Source organism: Coregonus lavaretus (genome assembly GCF_964263955.1).
Source record: "Coregonus lavaretus genome assembly, chromosome: 19".
Classification (NCBI taxonomy): domain Eukaryota; kingdom Metazoa; phylum Chordata; class Actinopteri; order Salmoniformes; family Salmonidae; genus Coregonus; species Coregonus lavaretus.
In genome coordinates, this window is record NC_140006.1 from 33,804,838 (window position 1) to 33,830,556 (window position 25,719).

The following is a 25,719-nucleotide window of genomic DNA, read 5'->3' on the forward strand; positions in this document are numbered from 1 at the left end:
ACAACAGGCCCTCCAATTTGACACATTGAACTCTATCTGAGAAGTAGTTGGTGAATCAGGCGAGGCAGTCATTTGAGAAACCAAGGCTATTTAGTCTGCCAATAAGAATGCGGTGGTTGACAGAGTCGAAAGCCTTGGCCAGGTCGATGAAGACGGCTGCACAGTACTGTCTATTATCGATCGCAGTTATAATATCGTTTAGGACCTTGAGCGTGGCTGAGGTGCACCCATGACCAGCTCGGAAACCGGATTGCATAGCGGAGAAGGTACGGTGGGATTTGAAATGGTCGGTGATCTGTTTGTTAACTTGGCTTTCAAAAACTTTCGAAAGGTAGGGCAGGATGGATATAGGTCTGTAACAGTTTGGATCTAGAGTGTCACCCCCTTTGAAGAGGGGGATGACCGTGGCAGCTTTCCAATCTCTGGGGATCTCAGACGTTACGAAAGAGAGGTTGAACAGGCTAGTAAAAGGGGTTGCGACAATTTCGGCGGCTAGTTTTAGAAAGAAAGGGTCCAGATTGTCTAGCCCAGATGATTTGTAGGGGTCCAGGCAATAAGGCAGTGATCGCTGAGATCCTGGTTGAAGACAGCGGAGGTGTATTTAGAGGGTAAATTAGTCAGGATGATATCTATGAGGTTACCCATGTTTACGGATTTAGGGTTGTACCTGGTAGGTTCGTTGATAATTTGTGTGAGATTGAGGGCATCTAGTTTGGATTGTAGGATGGCCGGGGTGTTAAGCATATGCCAATTTAGGTCACCAAGCAGTACGAACTCTGAGGATAAATGGGGGGCAATCAATTCACATATGGTATCCAGGGCACAGCTGGGGGCTGAGGGGGGTCTGTAGCAAGCGGCAACAGTGAGAGACTTATTTCTGGAAAGGTGGATTTTTAGAAGTAGAAGCTCAAACTGTTTGGGCACAGACCTGGATAGTATGATAGAGCTCTGCAGGCTATCTCTACAGTAGATTGCAACTCCACCCCTTTTGGCAGTTCTATCTAGACGGAAAATGTTGTAGTTGGGGATGGACATTTCAGAATTTTTGGTGGCCTTCCTAAGCCAGGATTCAGACACTGCTAGAACATCAGGGTTGGCGGAGTGTGCTAACGCAGTGAATAACTCAAACTTAGGAAGTAGACTTCTGATGTTAACGTGCAGAAAACCAAGGCTTTTACGGTTACAGAAGTCAACAAATGATAGCTCCTGGGGAGTAGGAGTGATACTGGGAGCTGCAGGGCCTGGGTTAGCCTCTACATCACCAGAGGAACAGATGAGTAACAATAACTTGGCTATATACATGGTCGATGTGCAGGGGTACGAGGTAATTGAGGGAGATACAGTTGAAGTCGGAAGTTTACATACACTTTGGTTGGAGTCATTAAAACTTGTTTTTCAACCACTCCACAAATTTCTTGTTAACATACTGTAGTTTTGGCAAGTCGGTTAGGACATCTACTTTGTGCATGACACAAGTAATTTTTCCAACAATTGTTTACAGACAGATTATTTCACTTATAATTCACTGTTTCACAATTCCAGTGGGTCAGAGGTTTACATACACTAAGTTGACTGTGCCTATAAACAGCTTGGAAAATTCCAGAAAATGAAGTCATGGCTTTAGAAGCTTCTGATAGGTTAATTGACATAATTTGAGTCAATTGGAGGTGTACCTGTGGATGTATTTCAAGGCCTACCTTCAAACTCAGTGCCTCTTTGCTTGACATCATGGGAAAATCAAAAGAAATCAGCCAAGACCTCAGAAAAAAAATTGTAGACCTCCACAAGTCTGGTTCATCCTTGGGAGCAATTTCCAAATGCCTGAAGGGACCACGTTCATCTGTACAAACAATAGTACGCAAGTATAAACACCATGGGACCACGCAGTCGTCATACCGCTCAGGAAGGAGACGCATTCTGTCTCCTAGAGATGAACGTACTTTGGTGCGAAAAGTGCAAATCAATCCCAGAACAACAGCAAAGGACCTTTGCTGGAGGACACAGGTACAAAAGTATCTATATCCACAGTAAAACAAGTCCTATATCGACATAACCTGAAAAGCCGCTCAGCAAGGAAGAAGCCACTGCTCCAAAACCGCCATAAAAAAGCCAGACTACGGTTTGCAACTGCACATGGGGACAAAGATCGTACTTTTTGGAGAAATGTCCTCTGGTCTGATGAAACAAAAATAGAACTGTTTAGCCATAATGACCATCCTTATGTTTGGAGGAAAAAGGGGGGACTTGCAAGCCGAAGAACACCATCCCAACCGTGAAGCATGGGGGTGGCAGCATCATGCTGTGGGGGTGCTTTGCTGCAGGAGAGACTGGTGCACTTCACAAAATAGATGGCATCATGAGGAAGGAAAATTATGTGGATATATTGAAGCAACATCTCAAGACATCAGTCAGGAAGTTAAAGCTTGGTCGCAAATGGGTCTTCCAAATGGACAATGACCCCAAGCATACTTCCAAAGTTGTGGCAAAATGGCTTAAGGACAACAAAGTCAAGGTATTGGAGTGACCATCACAAAGCCCTGACCTCAATCCTATAGAAAATGTGTGGGCAGAACTGAAAAAGCGTGTGCGAGCAAGGAGGCGTACAAACCTGACTCAGTTACACCAGCTCTGTCAGGAGGAATGCGCCAAAATTCACCCAACTTATTGTGGGAAGCTTGTGGAAGGCTACCCGAAACGTTTTACCCAAGTTAAACAATTTAAAGGCAATGCTACCAAATACTAATTGAGTGTATGTCAACTTCTGACCCACTGGGAATGTGATGAAAGAAATAAAAGCTGAAAGAAATAATTCTCTCTACTATTATTCTGACATTTCACATTCTTAAAATAAAGTGGTGATCCTAACTGACATAAGACAGGGCATTTTTACTAGGATTAAATGTCAGGAATTGTGAAAAACTGAGTTTAAATGTATTTGGCTAAGGTGTATGTAAACTTCCGACTTCAACTGTATGTACATATACAGTGGGGGAAAAAAGTATTTAGTCAGCCACCAATTGTGCAAGTTCTCCCACTTAAAAAGATGAGAGAGGCCTGTAATTTTCATCATAGGTACACGTCAACTATGACAGACAAAATGAGGAAAAAAATCCAGAAAATCACATTGTAGGATTTTTTATGAATTTATTTGCAAATTATGGTGGAAAATAAGTATTTGGTCAATAACAAAAGTTTCTCAATACTTTGTTATATACCCTTTGTTGGCAATGACACAGGTCAAACGTTTTCTGTAAGTCTTCACAAGGTTTTCACACACTGTTGCTGGTATTTTGGCCCATTCCTCCATGCAGATCTCCTCTAGAGCAGTGATGTTTTGGGGCTGTCGCTGGGCAACACGGACTTTCAACTCCCTCCAAAGATTTTCTATGGGGTTGAGATCAGGAGACTGGCTAGGCCACTGCAGGACCTTGAAATGCTTCTTACGAAGCCACTCCTTCGTTGCCCGGGCGGTGTGTTTGGGATCATTGTCATGCAGAAAGACCCAGCCACATTTCATCTTCAATGCCCTTGCTGATGGAAGGAGGTTTTCACTCAAAATCTCACGATACATGGCCCCATTCATTCTTTCCTTTACACGGATCAGTCGTCCTGGTCCCTTTGCAGAAAAACAGCCCCAAAGCATGATGTTTCCACCCCCATGCTTCACAGTAGGTATGGTGTTCTTTGGATGCAACTCAGCATTCTTTGTCCTCCAAACACGACGAGTTGAGTTTTTACCAAAAAGTTCTATTTTGGTTTCATCTGACCATATGACATTCTCCGTATCCTCTTCTGGATCATCCAAATGCACTCTAGCAAACTTCAGACGGGCCTGGACATGTGCTGGCTTAAGCAGGGGGACACGTCTGGCACTGCAGGATTTGAGTCCCTGGTGGCGTAGTGTGTTACTGATGGTAGGCTTTGTTACTTTGGTCCCAGCTCTCTGCAGGTCATTCACTAGGTCCCCCCGTGTGTTTCTGGGATTTTTGCTCACCGTTCTTGTGATCATTTTGACCCCACAGGGTGAGATCTTGCGTGGAGCCCCAGATTGAGGGAGATTATCAGTGGTCTTGTATGTCTTCCATTTCCTAATAATTGCTCCCACAGTTGATTTCTTCAAACCAAGCTGCTTACCTATTGCAGATTCAGTCTTCCCAGCCTGGTGCAGGTCTACAATTTTGTTTCTGGTGTCCTTTGACAGCTCTTTGGTCTTGGCCATAGTGCAGTTTGGAGTGTGACTGTTTGAGGTTGTGGACAGGTGTCTTTCATACTGATAACAAGTTCAAACAGGTGCCATTAATACAGGTAACGAGTGGAGGACAGAGGAGCCTCTTAAAGAAGAAGTTACAGGTCTGTGAGAGCCAGAAATCTTGCTTGTTTGTAGGTGACCAAATACTTATTTTCCACCATAATTTGCAAATAAATTCATAAAAAATCCTACAATGTGATTTTCTGGAAAAAAAAATCTCAATTTGTCTGTCATAGTTGACGTGTACCTATGATGAAAATTACAGGCCTCCCTCATCTTTTTAAGTGGGAGAACTTGCACAATTGGTGGCTGACTAAATACATTTTTCCCCCACTGTATGGTGGCTTGCGAAAGTATTCACCCCCCTTGGCATCTTTCCTATTTTGTTGCCTTACAACCTGGAATTAAAATGGATTTTGGGGGGATTTGTATCATTTGATTTACACAACATGCCTACAACTTTGAAGATGCAAAATATTATTTTTTTGTGAAACAAACAAGAAATAAGACCAGAAAACTGAACTTGAGCGTGCATAACTATTCGCCCCCCCCAAAGTCAATACTTTGTAGAGCCACCTTTTGCAGAAATGGGGTATGTCTCTATAAGCTTGGCAGATCTAGCCACTGGGATTTTTGCCCATTCTTCAAGGCAAAACTGCTCCAGCTCCTTCAAGTTGGATGGGTTCCGCTGGTGTACACCAATCTTTAAGTCATACCACTGATTCTCAATTGGATTGAGGTCTGGGCTTTGACTAGGCCATTCCAAGACATTAAATGTTTCCCCATAAACCACTTGTGTTGCTTTAGCAGTATGCTTAGGGTCATTGTCCTGCTGGAAGGTGAACCTCCGTCCCAGTCTCAAATCTCTGGAAGACTGAAACAGGTTTCCCTCAAGAATTCCCCGTATTTAGCGCCATCCATCATTCCTTCCATTCTGACCAGTTTCCCAGTCCCTGCTGATGAAAAACATCCCCACAGCATGATGCTGCCACCACCATGCTTCACTGTGAGGATGGTGTTCTCGGGGTGATGAGAGGTGTTGGGTTTGCGCCAGACATAGCGTTTTCCTTGATGGCCAAAAAGCTAAATTTTAGTGTCATCTGACCAGAGTACCTTCTTCCATATGTTTGGGGAGTCTCCCACATGCCTTTGAGCGAACACCAAACGTGTTTGCTTATTTTTTTCTTTAAGCAATGGCTTTTTTCTAGCCACTCTTCCGTAAAGCCCAGCTCTGTGGAGTGTACGGCTTAAAGTGGTCATATGGACAGATACTCCAATCTCCACTGTGGAGCTTTGCAGCTCCTTCAGGGTTATCTTTGGTCTCTTTGTTGCCTCTCTGATTAATGCCCTCCTTGCCTGGTCTGTGAGTTTTGGTGGGCGGCCCTCTCTTGGCAGGTTTGTTGTGGTGCAATATTCTTTCAATGTTTTAATAATGGATTTAATTGTGCTCCGTGGGATGTTCAAAGTTTCTGATATTTTTTTATAACCCAACCCTGATCTGTACTTCTCCACAACTTTGTCCCTGACCTGTTTGGAGAGCTCCTTGGTCTTCATGGTGCCGATTGCTTGGTGGTGCCTCTTGCTTAGTGGTGTTGCAGACTCTGGGGCCTTTCAGAACAGGTGTGTATATATACTGACAGATCATGTGACACTTAGATTGCACACAGGTGGACTTTATTTAACTAATTATGTGACTTCTGCAGGTAATTGGTTGCACCAGATCTTATTTAGGGGCTTCATAGCAAAGGGGGTGAATACATATGCACGCACTACTTTTCCATTATTTATTTTTTAGAATTTTTTGAAACTAAGTTATTTTTTTCATTCCGCTTTACCAATTTTGACTATTTTGTGTTTGTCCATTACATGAAATCCAAATAAAAATCCATTTAAATTACAGGTTGTAATGCAACAAAATTGGAAAAACTCCAAGGGGGATGAACACTTTTGCAAGGCACTGTAGGTACAGATAAAGTCACTAGGCAACAGGATAGATCATAAACAGTAGCAGCAGCGTATGTGATGAGTTAAAAGAGTTAGTACAAAAAAAGATTGTCCAGGTAGATATTGGTTAATATTTAACAGACGATTTAGCAGTCTTATGGCTTGGGGGTAGAAGCTGTTCAGGGTCCTGTTGGTTCCAGACTTCGGTATCGGTACCACTTGCCGTGCGGTAGCAGAGAGAACAGTCTATGACTTGGGTGGCTGGAGTCTTTGACAATTTTTAGGGCCATCCTCTAACACCGCCTGGGATAGAGGTCCTGGATGGCAGGGAGCATGACCCCAATGATGTACTGGGCCGTATGCACTACCATCTGTAGCACCGTGCGGTCGGATGCCAAGCAGTTGCCATACCAAGTGGTGATGCCGCCAGTCAAGATGCTTTCAATGGTGCAGCTGTATAACCTTTTGAGGATCTGAGGGCCCATGCAGAATCTTTTCAGCCTTCTGAGGGGGAAGAAGGGTTGTCGTGCCGTCTTCGCGACTGTTGGTGTGTGTGGACCATGATAATTCCTTAGTGTTTTGGACACTGAGGAACTTGAAGCTCTCGACTTGCTACACTACAGCCCCTTCGATGTGGATGGGATCGTGCTCAGCCCTCCATTTCCTGTAGTCCACAATCAGCTCCTTTGTCTTGTTGATGTTGAGGGAGAGGTTGTTGTCCTTGCACCACACTGCCAGGTCACTGACCTCCTCCCTGTAGGCTGTCTCATCGTCGTCAGTGATCAGGCCAACCACCGTCGGGTCATCAGAAAAGTTAATGATGATGTTGGAGTTGTGCGCCACCATGCAGTCGTGGGTGAACAGGGAGTACAGGAGGGGACCCTGAGGGGCTTCCGTATTGAGGGTCAGCATGGCGAATGTGTTGTTGCCTACCCTTACCACCTGGGAGTGGCCCGTCAGGAAGTCCAGGATTCAGTTGCAGAGAGAGGTGTTCAGTCCAAAGGTCCTGAGCTTAATGATGAGCTTGGAGGGCACTATGGTGTTGAACGCTGAGCTATAGTCAATGAACAGCATTCTCATGTAGGTGTTCCTCTTGTTCAGGTGGGAGAAGGCAGTGTGGAGTGGAATAGAGATTGTGTCATCTGTGGATCTGTTGGGGCGGTATGCGAATTGGGAGTGGGTCCAGGGTGTCTGGGATGATGGTGTTGATGTGAGCCATGATCAGTCTTTCAAAGCATTTCATTGCTACAGATGTGAGTGCTACGGGGCGATAGTCATTTACACAGGTTACCTTGGTGTTCTTGGGCACAGGAACTATGATGGTCTGCTTGAAACATGTAGGTATTACAGACTGGGTTAGGGTGTCACGCGTGCTGTAGGTGGGTGTAGTGGTGCAATCAAACGCAGAACACCGAAGGATAGTCCAAACAACTTTAGTAAATCTCCAAACAGGAAAAATGACAACACTTGCCCGAAGGCAAAAATACGCACAAAGGCGAATAAGCAAAAGTGCACTAACAGGTGCGTAACGCTCCAACGCAGTGGAGGAAAGCTCAACCGAGCGAAAGGGCGAAAATAAGCCCAACACACGACAGACCAAAATCAATAACACACAACACTAGACAAACACAACGAGAAACTTATAGGACACTAATTACGCTAAACGAGAACAGGTGTGACAACAAACAGACAAAAGCAAACGAACATGAAACATACAACGGTGGCAGCTAGTATTCCGGAGACAACGAACGCCGAAGCCTGCCCGAACAAGGGAGAGAGGCAGCCTCGGCCGAAACCGTGACATAGGGAGAGGTTGAAAATGTCAGTGAAGACACTTGCCACACTTGATGATGAGACAGTTGAATGAGATTCTGGAGAGGTATTGAAATAAATCCTGAGAATATACTTTTTTTAATTACTTAAAAAAAAACATTTAAAAAAAGAATTTAAAAAATACAAATGGCCGCTCCCAACGTGGGTGTTCTGGTCAGTGAGTACGCTCGCCCCCACCCACCCTGAGACGCTGGCAAGGCGAAGTCCCCGGCCCAAAGCATTTTTCCACGCCCAGGCGGGCATGGAAGCGAGTGCACCCAGAATATACTTTTATTTTGAGACAGCTGAAATGTATAGACATTTTTCTTATGTTTGAGACTTGTTATATTGAGTTTTGACTTGAAATTGCAGCATGTTACATTCTGAAATTGTCGCAGTAGCTTAAAAACTTAAGTTGCACTTAGCCACTTAAAACAGCTGATCTCAACTCCTCAGTGAATTACCCATGTTTTCAGTCAAAATTGGCTTTTACAACATTTTCATTATTGATAAAAATGAAGCCTGGTTTGTTCTAATGTTGTAAGGTAGGCCTACTGTTGTTGTGACGTGACTTTCATTATTGTGATTACTATTATTTATTGAATAATTACCTACTATGTTTAATTGTTACTAGATTCAATTAATCATGTAACAATTAACTTATTAGGAATTTGGGGCACCACGGAAAAAGTTGTTTAATGAGTTACCGTTTCCCGAATTAACTCTAAAGATATCTAGATCTCTTATCATTTAACAGTCATTTATTAATAATTTACCTCATATCAGTCTCATTCTGAAAGTCGTAGGGTCTTTAAGTCTGCACGAACCCGGATTTACTGATCATTCCGTACCACACAAATTGATTTAATTATTTATTTACTAACTAATAAAAAATTATAACACAAGATACAAACTCGTACACGGTATAGGTAGGGATTAGAAACTTAATACAATGAAAACGGGTCCCTCGCGGACTAACCCAATATGACACTTGTTACAAAAGATGGCGAGTTAGAGAGAGAGTCCTTCACGGCGTAGTGTGTTACCAATTGTTTTCTTGGTGACTATGGTCCCAGCTGCCTTGAGATCATTGACAAGATCCTCCCGTGTAGTTCTGGGCTGATTCCTCACCGTTCTCATGATCATTGCAACTCCACGAGGTGAGATCTTGGGCGGCAGGTAGCTTAGTGGGTAAGAGCGTTGTGCCAGTAACAGAAAGGTCGCTGGTTCTAATCCCCGAGCCGACTAGGTGAAAAATCTGTCGATGTGCCCTTGAGCAAGGCACTTAACCCTAATTGCTCCTGTAAGTCGCTCTGGATAAGAGCGTCTGCTAAATGACTAAAAATGTAAATGTAAAATCTTGCATGGAGCCCCAGGCCGAGGGAGATTGACAGTTCTTTTGTGTTTCTTCCATTGGCGAATAATCGCACCAACTGTTGTCACCTTCTCACCAAGCTGCTTGGCGATGGTCTTGTGTAGGTCTACAATCTTGTCCCTGACATCCTTGGAAAGCTCTTTGGTCTTGGCCATGGTGGAGAGTTTGGAATCTGATTGATTGATTGCTTCTGTGAACAGGTGTCTTTTATACAGGTAACAAGCTGAGATAAGGAGCACTCCCTTTAAGAGTGTGCTCCTAATCTCAGCTCGTTACCTGTATAAAAGACACCTGGGAGCCAGAAATCTTTCTGATTGAGAGGGGGTCAAATACTTATTTCCCTCATTAAAATGCAAATCAATTTCTAACATTTTTGACATGCGTTATTCTGGATTATTTTGTTGTTATTCTGTCTCTCACTGTTTAAATAAACCTACCATTAAAATTATAGACTGATCATTTCATTGTCAGTGGGCAAACGTACAAAATCAGCAAGGGATAAAATACTTTTTTCCCTCACTGTACATATCCTTTTTTTATATATTCCCCTTTATTACTTTCCAACCCCACCACCCTTTCCCTAATTGGAGTAAACTAGTGAACAACAATGCTTAGGCCTCTACTTCCAGCTTATACTTACTATATACATTTTATGGACACAGTCAATTTTACAATAATTATATTTTGTTTGTTTTTTCTCCTGAACTTCTTCTACTCTCAACCTCTCCGATCATTTTCATGATGTCCATCCGGTTTGCTTCTATATGCCATATCTTTCTAACTGTGCTCTTTCACAAAAGCTCCCAACCTACAACCTATATACTTATTATGGACACAGTATGCTTACATTATTAGTTATCTTGTTATTAGTTGTTGTTAGTTGTTATTAGTCCATTCAACACCACTCATCTATCTCTGAACACCATCCATATAGGATTTCTATTTGCCATATATTTTTCAACTGTACTGTGATGTTTTACAAAAGTTCTGAACCTTTCTATTCTCATTGTTTCTACAGATTGTAAATTGAAAATAAACATTTTTGCCAAAAGTATTATTATAATAACATTGATTGTTATTGGAGGCAACTTTGTCGTCTTCACCTCGTGTTGATTTTCAGTTTCGGGACCAATATTGACAAAAGCTGCAGCTTGAGGTCCGTCTAGTCTGATTTGATAATTCTTATCTCAATCTTTTATGCACTCTAGTAAAGAGGGGCGTTTCCGTCATACTGACACGCTCTCTGAGCTCCCTTGGGCGTGGCTAGTTATGAGGCAAATATATTATCATCACTATGATTTCATCACATTCCTATCTTCACGAAAACACTGTCTTCCTCCTTGATATTTTCTACACAAGGTAAAATATGTAACCCTGATATCCACAGTGTAAAAACTCTTCAAGTCACAATGTTTTAATTATAATGCCAAAATAGACATACATTTTCCATATTCCATTTCTCATCATTCCCAACGTTTGGATGTTGAAATATATTGTCCCAATGTTCATGTTTTTGTATACATCTGGCCCTTCATTGGACACTGTGTTAACAAACCTCCAATCGAGCTTCAATGCCATACAACAATCCTTCAGTAGCCTCCAACTGCTCTTAAACACTAGTAAAACTAAATGCATGCTCTTCAATCGAACGCTGCTGGCACCCGCCCACCCGACTAGAATCACTACTCTTGACGGGTCTGACCTAGAGTATGTGGACAACTACAAATACCTAGGTGTCTGGTTAGACTGTAAACTCTCCTTCCAGACTCACATTAAGAATCTCCAATCCAAAGTTAAATCTAGAATTGGCTTCCTATTTCGCAACAAAGCCTCCTTCACTCATGCTGCCAAACATGCCCTCGTAAAACTGACTTTCCTACCGATCCTTGACTTCAGCGATGTCATTTACAAAATAGCCTCCAACACTCTACTCAGCAAATTGGATGTAGTCTATCACAGTGCCATCCGTTTTGTCTCCAAAGCCCCATACACTACACATCACTGTGACCTGTACGCTCTTGTTGGCTGGTCCTCACTACATATTCATCGCCAAACCCACTGGCTCCAGGCCATCTATAAATCACTGCTAGGCAAATCCCCACCTTATCTTAGCTCATTGGTCACCATAGCAACACCCACCCGTAGTCTGCGCTCCAGCAGGTATATCTCACTGGTTATCCCCAAAGCCAACACCTCCTTTGGCCGCCATTCCTTCCAGTTCTATGCTGCCAATGACTGGAATGAATTGCAAAAATCTCTGAAGCTGGAGACTCTTATCTCCCTCACTAACTTTAAGCATCAGTTGTCAGAGCAGCTTACTGATCACTGCACCTGTACACAGCCCATCTGTAATTAGCCCACCCAACTACCTCATCCCTATATTGTTATTTATTTTTGCCCATTTGCACCCCAGTATCTCTATTTGCACATCATCTCTTGCACATCTATCATTCCAGTGTTAATACTAATTGTAATTATTTTGCACTATAGCCTATTTATTGCCTTACCTCCATAACTTGCTACATTTGCACACACTGTATATATATTTTCTGTTGTATTTTTGACTTTATGTTTTGTTTTACCCCATATGTAACTCTGTGTTGTTGTTTTTATCGCACTGCTTTGCTTTATCTTGGCCAGGTCGCAGTTGTAAATTAGAACTTGTTCTCAACTGGCTTAACTGGTTAAATAAAGGTGAAATAAAAAATAAATAAATAAAATTGTTGGATGTTGAAGTTTTTGGCGGCAAAAAGTCTCTGAAACAAAGGCATCCCTTTGCCAGAGATAGATTCTCCTCTCTAATTGATGGCAGTATTAAGGTGTCAGGACCGGCACAGCCCCCTGTGGGTAGGAGGGTCTGGTTGTTGTCGGCCATTTGCCAAACTGATGGGAGGCCTTTGATCCTCACCCAGGGAGAGTCATGATACTGTACTTCTATGTTCATATGAGAGGAATAATTGTTATTTTTTGATAGGCTACCTAGCTAGCACTAACTGTGCTTTTCTTTAAGCTAAAATGTAATGAGTGTACGGACAAGAAAATAAACCCTTTAACTGTCTGCACATGTTGGTTGTTTTGCTCTAAGACGCCCACAAGCTTCACAGTGCGGTAAAAAATGAATGAAAATGAATAGACTCAAATCGTTTTTTGGGGAACCAGCGTTTTTATTTTATTTGTATTTTTTGTACCTGATTCTTTCCTATATCTCTCTGATGCATTTCAGACACCTCAAACCATACTTACTTTTGATTTATTTTGGGACTATCTTTTTTGCCATGTATGAATGTATTATTCAATGCGTTTCTATGGGCTGATAGCAGTAAGGCCAAATGCAATGTTTCATCACACATTATGGGGATACCTACAGGGGTCCTAAAACTCTAAATCAAATAGCTAAAGGGTCCATCTTATGACCATATTAAAACAATTCCATATGTTAGCGTAGTAGATATCACCATCTAGAGGTTTAGACTCTTTAGGGTTAAAAGCATGCATACTCGCTAGAGGCTATACTGGGATATATCCGGTAAATTTGAGCTGTCTGTTGCAAAGCACCCAAACCCTCTCTCGGCACATGACATTCCGTTGCTAATGTAAATTGAAAAGTTTATGTACAAAAAGTGCCTTCAGAAAGTATTCACACCCCTTGACTTATTCCACATTTTGTTGTGTTACAAAGTGGGATTAAAATTGATTTAATTGCCAATTTTTGTCAATGATCTACACAAAATACTCTAATGTCAAAGTGGATGAAAAATTCTAACATTTGTAAAAAATAAAAAATGAAAAATAAAACACTAATATATCTTGATTAGATAAGTATTCAACCCCCTGAGTCAATACATGTTAGAATCGCTTTTGGAAGCGATTACAGCTGTGAGTCTTTCTGGGTAAGTCTTCAAGAGCTTTCCACAGCTTTTTGTGCAACATTTGCCCATTATTCTTTAAAAATGTTTCAAGCCCTGTCAAGTTGGTTGTTGATCATTGCTAGACAATCATTTTCAGGTCTTGCCATAGATTTTCAAGCAGATTTAAGTCAAAACTGTAACTCGACCACTATGGCACATTCACTGTCTTGGCCTTGTGTTTTAGGTTATTGTCCTGCTGAAAGGTGAATTAATCTCCCAGTGTCTGGTGGAAAGCAGACTGAACCAGGTTTTCCTCTAGGATTTTGCCTGTACTTAGTTCCATTACATTTCTTTTTTATCCTGAAAAACTCCCCAGTCCTTAACGATTACAAGCATACCCATAACATGATGCAGCCACCACTATGATTGAAAATATGGAGAGTGGTACTCAGTAATGGGTTGTATTGGATTTGCCCCAAACATAACACATTGTATACAGGACAAAAAGTGAATTGCTTTGCCACATTTTTTGCAGTATTAATTTAGTGCTTTGTTGCAAACAGGATGCATGTTTTGGAAACATCTTTATTCTGTACTGGCTTCCTTCTTTTCACTCTGTCAATTAGGTTAGTATTGTGGAGTAACTACAATGTTGTTGATCCATCCTCAGTCCATCCTCAGTTTTCTCCTATCACAGCCATTAAATTCTGTAACTGTTTTAAAGTCACCATTGGTGAAATCCCTGAGCGGTTTCCTTCCTCTCCAGCAACTGAGTTAGAAAGGACATACAGTTGAAGTCGGAAGTTTACATACACTTAGGTTGGAGTCATTAAAACTTGTTTTTCAACCACTCCACAAAATTCTTGTTAACAAACTATAGTTTTGGCAAGTCGGTTAGGACATCTACTTTGTTTACATACACTAAGATGACTGTGCCTTTAAACAGCTTGGAAAATTCCAGAAAATGATGTCATGGCTTTAGAAGCTTCTGATAGGCTAATTTACCTAATTTGAGTCAATTGGAGGTATACCTGTGGATGTATTTCAAGCCCTACCTTCAAACTCAGTGCCTCTTTGCTTGACATCATGGGAAAATCAAAAGAAATCAGCCAAGACCTCAGAAAAAAACATTGTAGACCTCCACAAGTCTGGTTCATCCTTGGGAGCAATTTCCAAACGCCTGAAGGTACCTCGTTCATCTGTACAAACAATAGTACGCAAGAATAAACACCATGGGACCACGCAGCCGTCATACTGCTCAGGAAGGAGACGTGTTCTGTCTCCTAGAGATGAACGTACTTTGGTGTGAAAAGTGCAAATCAATCCCAGAACAACAGCAAAGGACCTTGTGAAGATGCTGGAGGAAACAGGTACAGAATTATCTATATCAACAGTAAAACGAGTCCTATATTGACATAACCTGAAAGACCGCTCAGCAAGTCCATGCAACTTATTATGTGACTTGTTTACTCCTGAACATATTAAGGCTTGCCATAACAAAGGGGTTGAATACTTATTGACTCAAGACATTTCAGCTTTTAATTTTTAATTAATTTGTAAAAATTACAAAAAACATAATTCCACTTTGACATTATGGGGTAATGTGTGTAGGCCATTGACTGAAAAAATCTCAATTGTATCAATTTTAAATTCCGGCTGTAACACAACAAAATGTAGAAAAAGTCAATGGGTGTGAATAATTTCTGAAGCACTGTATTATGTAAATTGAAATCTTGTTGCTGTGCTTCTGCTACAACTCTTTTCAATCTGAATAGACGCTTAGGCTCTCTCCCTAGCCACATACAAAGTTCAATCCAAGGATGATATGGGTCTGTAGGCCAGGCCAGCAGGCATTTGGCAGGGTTTGGACCTGCACATCCGACCAATAGTGTCACCATGCTTCTTTGCTGTAGTCTTGCCTGACTGGAGTAAACACAATATTGCTGCTCTTTCTCTGCCTCTCTCTGCCTGTCTACTGGAGATTCTAGATGCATCACACACAGACACATACATATCAAATCAAATCAAATTTTATTGGTCAAACACATATTTAGCAGATTTTATTGCGGGTGTATCGAAATGCTTATGTTTCTAGCTCTAACAGTGCACGCTTGAATAATCACACATGCGCTCAGACACATACAAATGAATAAACACACACACACACACATATATGCAAGTGCACACGCAGACTCATGCGCAGACACACATGCACACACTCCCCCCCACCCCCCCAGTTTGGTCAGGAGGTCAGCTGTCTAGGCTAGAAAAATCAATGTCTGCTGCTGACAGCCACTCCAAGGTAAGCCTGAGGTATTGAGACTGGCTGAGACAGATAAGAGAGCAAAGGAGAGAGGGAAAAGAGGGGGATGTGGCTTTTAAGATGGATAGGAGGAGAGACAGACAGAAATTGAGAGAAAAAGAGTGTTAGTGTTTTTTTCGTGAATAGGAATGTCTGTCGAAGGTCACGTGAGGAATGTCAATATGTCAGGAAAATCTCTTGATCCTACTCATATTCTGAAAAGATCACAATGAAATACAAAGAGAACTAGGATCCTTGCCAGGCAAACCAGATAATCAACTCCCACACTCTCCACAGTGGCCTATTCTCTTTTGATACCCTTACGGATTTAACAGTTCATGAAAGAGTGATAAATAAGAAATTAGAGTAACACTATCTGGCCTATTTCTGTTCCATCTGCTTAGCAGACTGTATGGAGGGACAACGCACATACTGAGCCAGTTATTGAGAGTTACAGTAGCTTACACAAGCTTTCACTGAATCTTGACAAATGTGGATTATTCAGTTACCTACTCTCCATCTTGGGTCAGGCTTCATGTTGTTTCACGGTGGAATGAATGCTGTTGGAGATGCTGGTTATCCGGTGGAGTAGTTTGAAGGTAGCTGGACAGCAGTAAGTATGTATACTGTAGTTTAGGTACTGCATGGCAGTAGTTATTTTAACCTCTACATGATTGGTGTCCCTTATACGGGACGGTTGTTGCTCAATATGCGATATGTGACTAGAATGGTGTTGTAAACAACAGCCAACTTTCCGGGACATAGACATGTCTTATATGGGCAGAAAGCTTAAATGATTGATAATCTAACTGCAGAGTCCAATTTACAGTAGCTATTACAGCAAAAGAAAATACCATGCTATTGTTTGAGGATAGTGCACAACAACAAAACACTTTTATCACGGCATTGGTTTGGTACATTCACCTCTGAAGGTAAATAACGTACTTACATTCAGTAATCTTGCTGTTATTTGTCATCCTGAGGGTCCCAGAGATAAAATGTAGTGTAGTTTTGTTTGAAAAATCTATTTTTATATTCAAATGTAGAAACTGGGTTCTACAGTTTGACCTCTGACTCCACACCCACCCCACCCGGCCATCTAGATGTGTGAAGGTTAGTGTCTTTTCTGTAGGGAAGCTAATGATCCATCATTTACGATATTCCTGGGAGTGTGCAAACTTATATTTTGTATTACCATAGCATTTTTGTATGTTTTCTATAGTTATATACTTGAAAACCAATTCGGCACATTTGGGAAAACTCCTGGCAGACTTGATACAAAATATTGTGTAGTGATGTAATTCTTCACTGGATCAGTCTGAAACGTTGCACACACAATGCTGCCATCTGGTGGACAACATCTAAATTACATCTAGAATCCTACATCACTGTCTGGCCTTTCGCTTGCATCTCAAAGATGAAGCAAAAAAAAAACTGCATGTTTTTTTGTTTGTATTATCTTTTAACAGATATAATGTGTTATATTCTTCTTTCCACAAACTTAAAATTGTTTCCTTTCAAATGATATCAAGAATAGCTAAAGGCAGTTAGATTTGGGTATGTCATTGTAGGCACCTTGAAGTTAAAGGCACCTTGAATTGAGGTGTTCATTCTGCAAAATGTTGTCTGCCAATCAACTGAATATTTTGTTTATGCTTTGAGGTGAAATAATTGTGTTGAATGAGCACTCTCTTTTTTCCACACCAGTCCAATAGATTAAATGCCAGATTTTCAATGCACAAACTAGCCAGCAGCATAACACCCTGCATCCTGCTGCTGGCTCATCTCTGAAGCTAAGCAGGGTTGGTTTCCTGGATGGGAGACCAGATGCTGTTGGAAGTGGTGTTGGAGGGCCAGTAGGAGGTGCTCTTTCCGCTGATAAAAAAAAGAAGATATCCCAGGGCAGTGATTGCCCTGTGTAGGGTGCTGTCTTTCGGATGGGATGTTAAACGGGTGTCCTGACTCTCTGTGGTCACTAAAGATCCCATGGCACTTGTTGTAAGAGTAGGGGTGTTGACCCTGGTGTCATGGCTAAATTCCCAATCTGGCCCCCTAATCATACTCCACTTCCAATTGGCTCATTCATCTCCTCTCCCCTGTAATGAGTCCCCAGGTCATTGCTGTAAATGAGAATGTCTTCTCAGTCAACTTACCTGGTAATGTAAGGGGGGGGAAAAAACTCACTCTGCAAAGTCCAACTGCATTATTCAGACAAGAGGAGGAAGAAGGACAGCCATTCACACACCTGAGTGAAAACACAAACTCAGAAAAGTCACCTACAACAACCCACAGTGAATTAATTGCCCAGAATCACAAACTCTTTCTCTGCTTCAATCTCTTAACCTCTCGCGCGCTCCCACACACTACTCTCTCCACACACCAAATCTCTCACACTCCTACCAAGTGGAACTATACCGGCGGAGACAGATTCAGAACACCTTGCTGCATCCCCCTTCCCCCTCCAAAAGGACCATAATGGAAATAAGCTTTTAACTTTATTTTGTTATCCTTGATGATTTTCTTAAATTGAATGTGGCTGGAGCGCCCTTATGTATGTATTTAAATTGTTTTGTAATAAATTCAATCAATCAATCAATCAATTCAAACCCAGCTCAGTCTTCTCTCCCCAAAGTCTTCCAGGTCACTGGTCCTGAACTTCTCTACATATTATTATTTTTTTATTCAAAGACCAATACCCTCCACTACAGAGTTTCTCCACTCCTGGTCTATGGACAAATTCATGCTTTGGGTCTTGCTGTTTGGCCGTTGAGTTAGCTTAGCTGACACCTGCTTAATCATGTTTCGTATCGTTGTTCTTTGTATCACTTTATCACTTTGACTAATGTGGAAATGTCTATTTTTCAGGAGAACCACACAAGTTTGACCCAACATTTAGAGGACCAATCCGCAACAGGTAATGTTTCACTTTTTATTTTCATTATCACAGTTTAACAGTGCGTCTTGATTGTTTCATTGCTGTGACTGAGGGCTTGTTGCTACAGATCTGCTATCTTAATTTGATCACTCTGTTGTTGCAGAGAATGTTCCTGCACAACAGCAAATGCAAATTGTAGTGTATTCAAGGTTTAAAAAGTTGAACGTTTCAGACTAGCAAAAAATGTATCAAACCCTGCAAAAATGTCCATTAATTATAATCCACATAATAATTCACATTTCCTGTTGCTGCAGGATTATTTTCCTGCTGTGAGAAGCAGGGTAAAATTAAGATAGTGCATCAGAATGTGTAATCCTATTTCCAGACAGTGAGTGTTTTCATATAGATTCAGTGCCCCTTCACTAGCCTTGCAAGCCGCCTGATCTAGCGAGCGAACATTAATGTAAGCTTGCGAGATCAGGCGGCTTGTGAGGCTACCTTTTCACTACACTGCTGCCAATGGTCACGTTCGAGCGTATACATTTTGTCTAGTCGGTGACCATCGTCGGTCACCACCTTTCAAAGTGTGTTGCGTTATGGGGATAAAAATGTTCCGACTTGCGCCTACAATGTCGACTGCATGAACTTTACAAAAACCATGTGATAATTTTTTTATGAAGTTGCTTTCAAGTCGCTAATCCCACCATGCAGCCATCACTTGCATTGTGGGAGGCGCTATTTGTCAACCAATCATTAGCCCAAGACATCACTGAAACAGGAACCAACTTTGCCGCAATTCTAAAGCTACAAGGGAGACAAATGAAAGTGATATTTGAGACCTCTCTCTAACCAATTATTTGCATGTTATGTTTTCAGTTTGTGAGTGTATGATATGGGGGTATTGAAAAGTTTATTTCAACATTTATAAAGAAGAACGTTTATAAACAATAGCAGCTATGGTGACACTGCCATGCGGATCTGAGCCTTGCTGTTTGAAAACAGTGTCAGACTTTTGGCTGTCACAGATGCACCTCCCCCGACTTCACTCATCGACTTTCATCAACAGTCAGCTTCGTTAGCCTTACTACTTGAACACACCCAATAGCTAGGAGTGATTATGAAAGGAGAGTGTGCTACCAAAGGGCTGTCCCACTGGTGATGTAGTACACATGTTCTAGGGCTTTGGTGATGTACTACACATCAATGTTAGAATCCTTCTAGTGTCTGATTTTGATATAGAATAGAAGACTTCAATGAATTAAGGGCAATGTCCCTTACCCTTTAAAAGTAGTGCACTAATTGGAGAATAGGGTTTCATTTGAGACAGAGCCCATGGTCTGCTCTGATCTCTGCTTTGACTGAAATGAAAATGACTTTGTCATGGAAATTACATTTATAGGCTATAGCTAATACTAACTTTAAAGCTAATATTTACTTTGAGCTAAGCCTCAAATCATACAGACCCTCTGAAATGCCAGTTGTGCTTAACCCAGTGTCGACCAATTGTTTAACTTACATTTCAGATAATATAAGAGATTATTCTTTGGTGAAATAACTAAAGATTATAACACAGTAGTCAATACTAGGATTTGGTGCTTCAAAATGTTCAGACAGACTATTACCCATAGAGATATAAATGTTCTATATCTATTCTAATCCCATCCATATTATACAATTCTTTGCCACTACATTACAACAACACTGTCAGAAGCGGTAACCAAACCTCCATTCCATTATAAACCAAACCCAAACATTTGAGATTCTCTAGCCAACATTCACTCGATGATACAGACCCTCCCTTCCCTACCAATCTCATAGACAGAGCATTAAACCTGAGAGAAGCCGGAGAGAAAACAAATCCCCCTTCCCTCCTGTCTGACAGCCTCACAGATAAAAGCATGTTAAAGAAAAGAGGGAGAAAAACAGGGAGGAAATCGATGGCTATTAGAAACTCAGGTAACTGGCTGCAATCAGTGTGGCTGCAGTTCCAACCGGCTGGAACTGGAACCAGGTCAGCTGGCTAGAAGAGCCCCACTAACCCAGACAGAGATGGGTGGCGGGGAGCGGAGCAGAGTTGGATGTTTAAATAAGAAATGAGGAGGACCCTTTAAATCCTTAATTAGACCTCACTGACAAAACCCATCCAGGAGAAAAGAGTGGCTGAAAAAAAGAGGCTGGAGTGGCTTGTTGTGTTGTGAGGATTGCAGTGTATTGGTGTTGAAAGTGGGTGGAGTGATGGGTCTTGTTGTAGGACTCTGCTGAAGGAGTTGTGTTGCGGGGATTCTATGTTGTTAATTGGTGATCAGGGGAATGGAGTGGTAGATAATTGCTGTTATTCCCAGAGAGAAGGTGAGAAATTCATTCTGCCATTTTAACACTTCCTCTGAACTTCTACTGAATGCTTCCCTTAGTCAGAGCAGGGAGCTGCAGAGATGTAATTATAGATTGTGTGTGTGTGTGTGTGTGTGTGTGTGTGTGTGTTGTGCTGTGCTGTGCTGTTTGTGAAGATCTTATGGTGGCAGAAATTACACTGAGGAATAAATAATTCAATTACTTTATTTTTTATTTTTTTTATAGCTACACAGTAAGTTTCCGGGCATCCAGCTTTTATCTTGTTCTATTTGATTCTTTTAGGATTTCTCTGTATCAGTGTTTTCACCCCAGCAGTAATGTCAGGCCTCAGTGCATATCTTATTAGCTAAAGGAACTATTGATGACACACTGGCTTTGTTCCAGCTACCCAGCAATACAGAGATCCTCCCCAGATGACTAAAACTATCTTTTAGAGTTTTTGCAAAGCTGTGGACTTAACTCAGTGTATTCATCTGGATGTGGGTGTGGATGGGAGCCTACCAAGTTAGTTTTTATGTTAAAGCAGTGAGGCTGCTGCTTTAGTGTGCTGGTTTGCCAGCTTTACCAGTTCAAATTGCTTTTCACCTCTAACAAAGTAGGAGGCAGATGTAGGAGAGACTTCCTGACTCACACCTGGAGACATTTGCTTGAGTCGCTTGCCCTTTCATCAGTAAATGCTATTGTTTATCTTTTGTCCTAAAGAGACCCATGGCAAACGTACTACTTGCAGTTTGTTGGTAGTGGCAAAGTTGTTATGTCTAGTCCGTTTATCCAGTCATTTACAGTAGACTAGCGCAAATAGAGAATGCAGAAAACCTAGCCTGTTTGATGAACATTTGGTATTTTAAAGTCAAAGAAATATATGTAAGTGGTTTATCTGTTTTAAAGTCATACAGTACAAATATATTGAAATGTTCTTGTTTTGTGCAGTTATAATTTCAAGACCATTTTTCACCAGCTGTCAATTTACCGTTCACAGCCATAGTTAGAATCATTAATCAACTTCTCATTACCGTTCACAGCCATAGTTAGAATCATTAACCGAGTTCCGATTCAGAGACATAAAGCAGTCCTGCAGGATCAATGGATCAGCGGTTTTAATCAAAAACTAGAAAGATTAATTCAGTCTCTTCAATGTCTATATTGAGTGAGAGATATGGAGTCGTTTCATGAAGGTATTTTAGAGATGGCCGTAGATTAAACCAGTCGACTATTGAATCTCTAGCCTGGTCTCAGATCTGTTTTGTGTTCTCTTTCCAACTGCTTGTCACTCATTGCCACAAGTTGGTAAAAGAGCACGAACAGATCGGGGACCAGGCTATTGAATCCCAGGTCGCATCAATTCTCATACTCTGACTGTTTCTCTCCTTCCAAACTATCCTGTGAAATTTCAATTCATGATAACGATTTAGCGAACAGCACACCCCTGTTGAGGGTCCTCAGGGTTTTTAGAACAATTATTTATCTTTCTATCTCTCTTTCTCTCACACAAACACACTCTTTCTCTCTCCTCTCCTCCATCTCTCCCTGCTTGAGTTTAGCTAAGGTTTCTGCTCTAATGTCCGTGCGTTTAACTCTGCTCAACAGCTGGTGAATGAGAGTTAAGAGGAGAGGACAGAATGTGCAGCGCAGCAGATTCAGCATCATGCAGGGTCGTTCCAGAGGATTGGAAAGGACAGGACTGCATAAACAGAGCAGGAAAACACTGACTAGTCCGGACAGACCTAATATCAACACGGAGGCAGGAGGGTTTATTTCACATGGAGAAGGAGAGGAACAATGGTTCTGCTAGATTAGGAAAGACACAGAGTTAAGTTCAACCTGTCCCACCACTCCTCACATTCTTGCTCACCACATTGTGTGTGCGTGTGTGTGCAGTTCTGTGTCTCAGCATGTCTGTTAGACCTGGGGAAAGTGCTGCCTGAGCTCAGCTAAAGGCTGAATTATTGAGTGCTGGGGAGTAGTAGGGAGGGTTGGGCTGTATGTTTGTGAAAGCCTGCTGTGCAGCTCAACACAGCTTAACACCAGGCCTCTCACTGACGCTGCAACATAACCTCAGTGACACACATGACCCTCTAACAGTCCGATCCCAGTGTCCCAGTGTCCCAGTGCCGCCAATCACAACCTGGTCTCTATTCTCTGAACACACAACCTGACAGTCATGGTCTGTTTATATGGTCTATGGTTGTAACCCACTAACCTGGATTATAATGGGACATTCCAATGAGGTCTTCAGCTAATGAAGGGTAACGTCTTGCCTCTAGGCTCTCCAGAGTCCAGAGTCTCGTTGCTGGTGAAAGAGACTTAACTGAGGTCTTAACTATCACGTCAGAGAGAGGCTGGAGATGACTGGACATGAATGGACATGGCTGGGCATGGCGGGACATGACTCATTTATTGTGGTCAATCCCAACCAATCAACATGGAGTAATCAGCGATTACCTCAGTGCTCTATAAGTAGTCAGCTGGGAGGCCGGGGAGGGATTTCTACACATTCAATTGACATATAAGCTGATAAAGACACAATAAACATGACGCTAGACAGGTCGCTGAGTCAATGATTTCTTGGAGGCCACGTTAACAATAATCAGGATCGGAACACGTGTAAACAACATACTACAGGTACCCCCTCTCCTACACACGCACATGTGTACACACACACTCACACGCACTACTCTTTGTGGATATGTGACACAATCCAGTTCCCGATTGGATAGAAAGATGTAAGCACTTGGCACACACACACACACAGGTATACACACTGCAAGAGCCATTCCGATTGCCAAACCCTGAGAAAGAGAGTATGGGAATGTGATGTGTCTAGAGGGAGTCAAAGCAGCAGATTGTTGAGGTTAATATTTAATTTCCATTGGGAAAGCATCTCATCATCACCATTGTCCCCTCTGCTGCTGTTTGATCTTTACCAGAATAATGAGCAAGGCCTTGATGGGTATTTATCTCCACTCCTCTTGTCTCTCTCTCTTTACACCCACTCTCTCATTTCTCTCTCCTCTCGTTTATCTCTTTCTGGGTATGTTGAAAGCCTCAAGGATATTGACAGTTTTCTACTTCTTTCTCTCTTCCTATCTCAATGGGAGAATCTATCTCACACTCCTCGCGTCGTCTCTCCTTGCCTCCTCCTCAAAACCCATTGGAGGAGAAGGTCAGAGGGGTTTTGAGAAGTAGTGTGCAATTGAGGAGTATGCAATTGAGATTCTCTTTGTATCTACCTCTCTTTCTCCCTTTCTTTGTTTTTTCCCTCTCTACAGAAGCTGCACAGACGTGTTTTGCTGTGTGATCTTCGTCATCGTCATCCTCGGATACATAGCACTGGGGACTGTGGGTGAGTGGACCGTAACCAATATATTACTAGGACAGTGTCAGGATGTCTATACATGGAAACTCACAACTTTTCATGACGTATAGGTCTACATGCATTGGACGAAACTCGATATCCAGCTGTCTCGCATTCCCACATGTCTAAGAAGTATGCCAATGTGAGACTAGCATTGTTCTTATTATCCTTTATTTCATTGTCCTAGTTGAGTCAAAGTTCTGTTACGTTCAAAACAAAACAGTGTAAACAAGCAATAAAAATGGAGACGCTACATGAGAAGCCTTGTGTTTAGAAATCTTAATTGTAAGTAATGATAATGCCACAGTGGCCCAAACCCAAACATATTTCCCAAACACACTGTCCCAAACCCAAACACACTGTCCCAAACCCAAACACACTGTCCCAAACCCAAACACACTGTCCCTAACCCAAACACACTGTCCCTAACCCAAACACACTGTCCCTAACCCAAACACACTGTCCCTAACCCAAACACACTGTCCCTAACCCAAACACACTGTCCCTAACCCAAACACACTGTCCCTAACCCAAACACACTGTCCCTAACCCAAACACACTGTCCCAAAAAAACGAAACACACTGTCCCTAACTGAAACACACTGTCCCAAAAAAAACGAAACACACTGTCCCAAACCGAAGCACACTGTCCCAAACCGAAACACACTGTCCCTAACCGAAACACACTGTCTCTGACCGAAGCACACTGTCCCTGACCGAAGCACACTGTCCCTGACCGAAGCACACTGTCCCTAACCCAAACACACTGTCCCTAACAGAAACACACTGTCCCTAACCCAAACTCACTGTCCCTAACCCAAACTCACTGTCCCTAACCCAAACACACTGTCCCTAACCAAAACACACTGTCCAAAACCGAAGCACACTGTCCCTAACCGAAACACACTGTCTCTGATCGAAGCACACTGTCCCTGACCGAAACACACTGTCCCAAACCCAAACACACTGTCCCTAACCCAAACACACTGTCCCTAACCGAAACACACTGTACAAAACCGAAACAAACAGTCTCTGACCGAAGCACACTGTCCCTGACCGAAACACACTGTCCGAAACCCAAACACACTGTCCCAAACCCAAACACGCCGTCTCTAACCCAAACACACTGTCCCAAACACACTGTCCCAAACACACTGTCCCTAACCGAAAAACACTGTCCCTAACCCAAACACACTGTCCCTAACCCAAACACACTGTCCCAAACCCAAACACACTGTCCCTAAACCAAACAAACTGTCCCTAACCTATACACACTGTTCCTAACCCATATACGCTGTTCCTAACCCATACACACTGTCCCCTACTGAAACACACTGTCCCTAACCTATACACACTGTCCCTAACCGAAACACACTGTCCCTAACCGAAACACACTGTCCCTAACCGAAACACACTGTCCCTAACCGAAACACACTGTCCCTAACCCAAACACACTGTCCCACACCCAAACAAACTGTCCCTAACCCAAACACACTATTCCAAACCCAAACAAACTGTCCCTAACCCAAACAAACTGTCCCTAACCTATACACACTATCCCTAACCGAAACACACTGTCCCTAACCGAAACCCACTGTCCCAAAACC

At 42.1% G+C, this 25,719-nt stretch overlaps 1 protein-coding gene across 1 annotated transcript in view; it reads left to right on the forward strand.

Annotated features, from left to right (window-relative positions):
* Positions 1-25,719, forward strand: part of slc44a5a (solute carrier family 44 member 5a) — a gene marked incomplete at its 5' end in the record, with an annotated part of 148,456 nt that overhangs the window by 56,537 nt on the left and 66,200 nt on the right. Inside the window, 2 exons of the mRNA XM_084183250.1 lie at positions 18,396-18,444; positions 24,027-24,100. Coding sequence (XP_084039376.1) covers positions 18,396-18,444; positions 24,027-24,100 — 123 coding nt within the window. The remainder of the gene's footprint in view (positions 1-18,395; positions 18,445-24,026; positions 24,101-25,719) is intronic.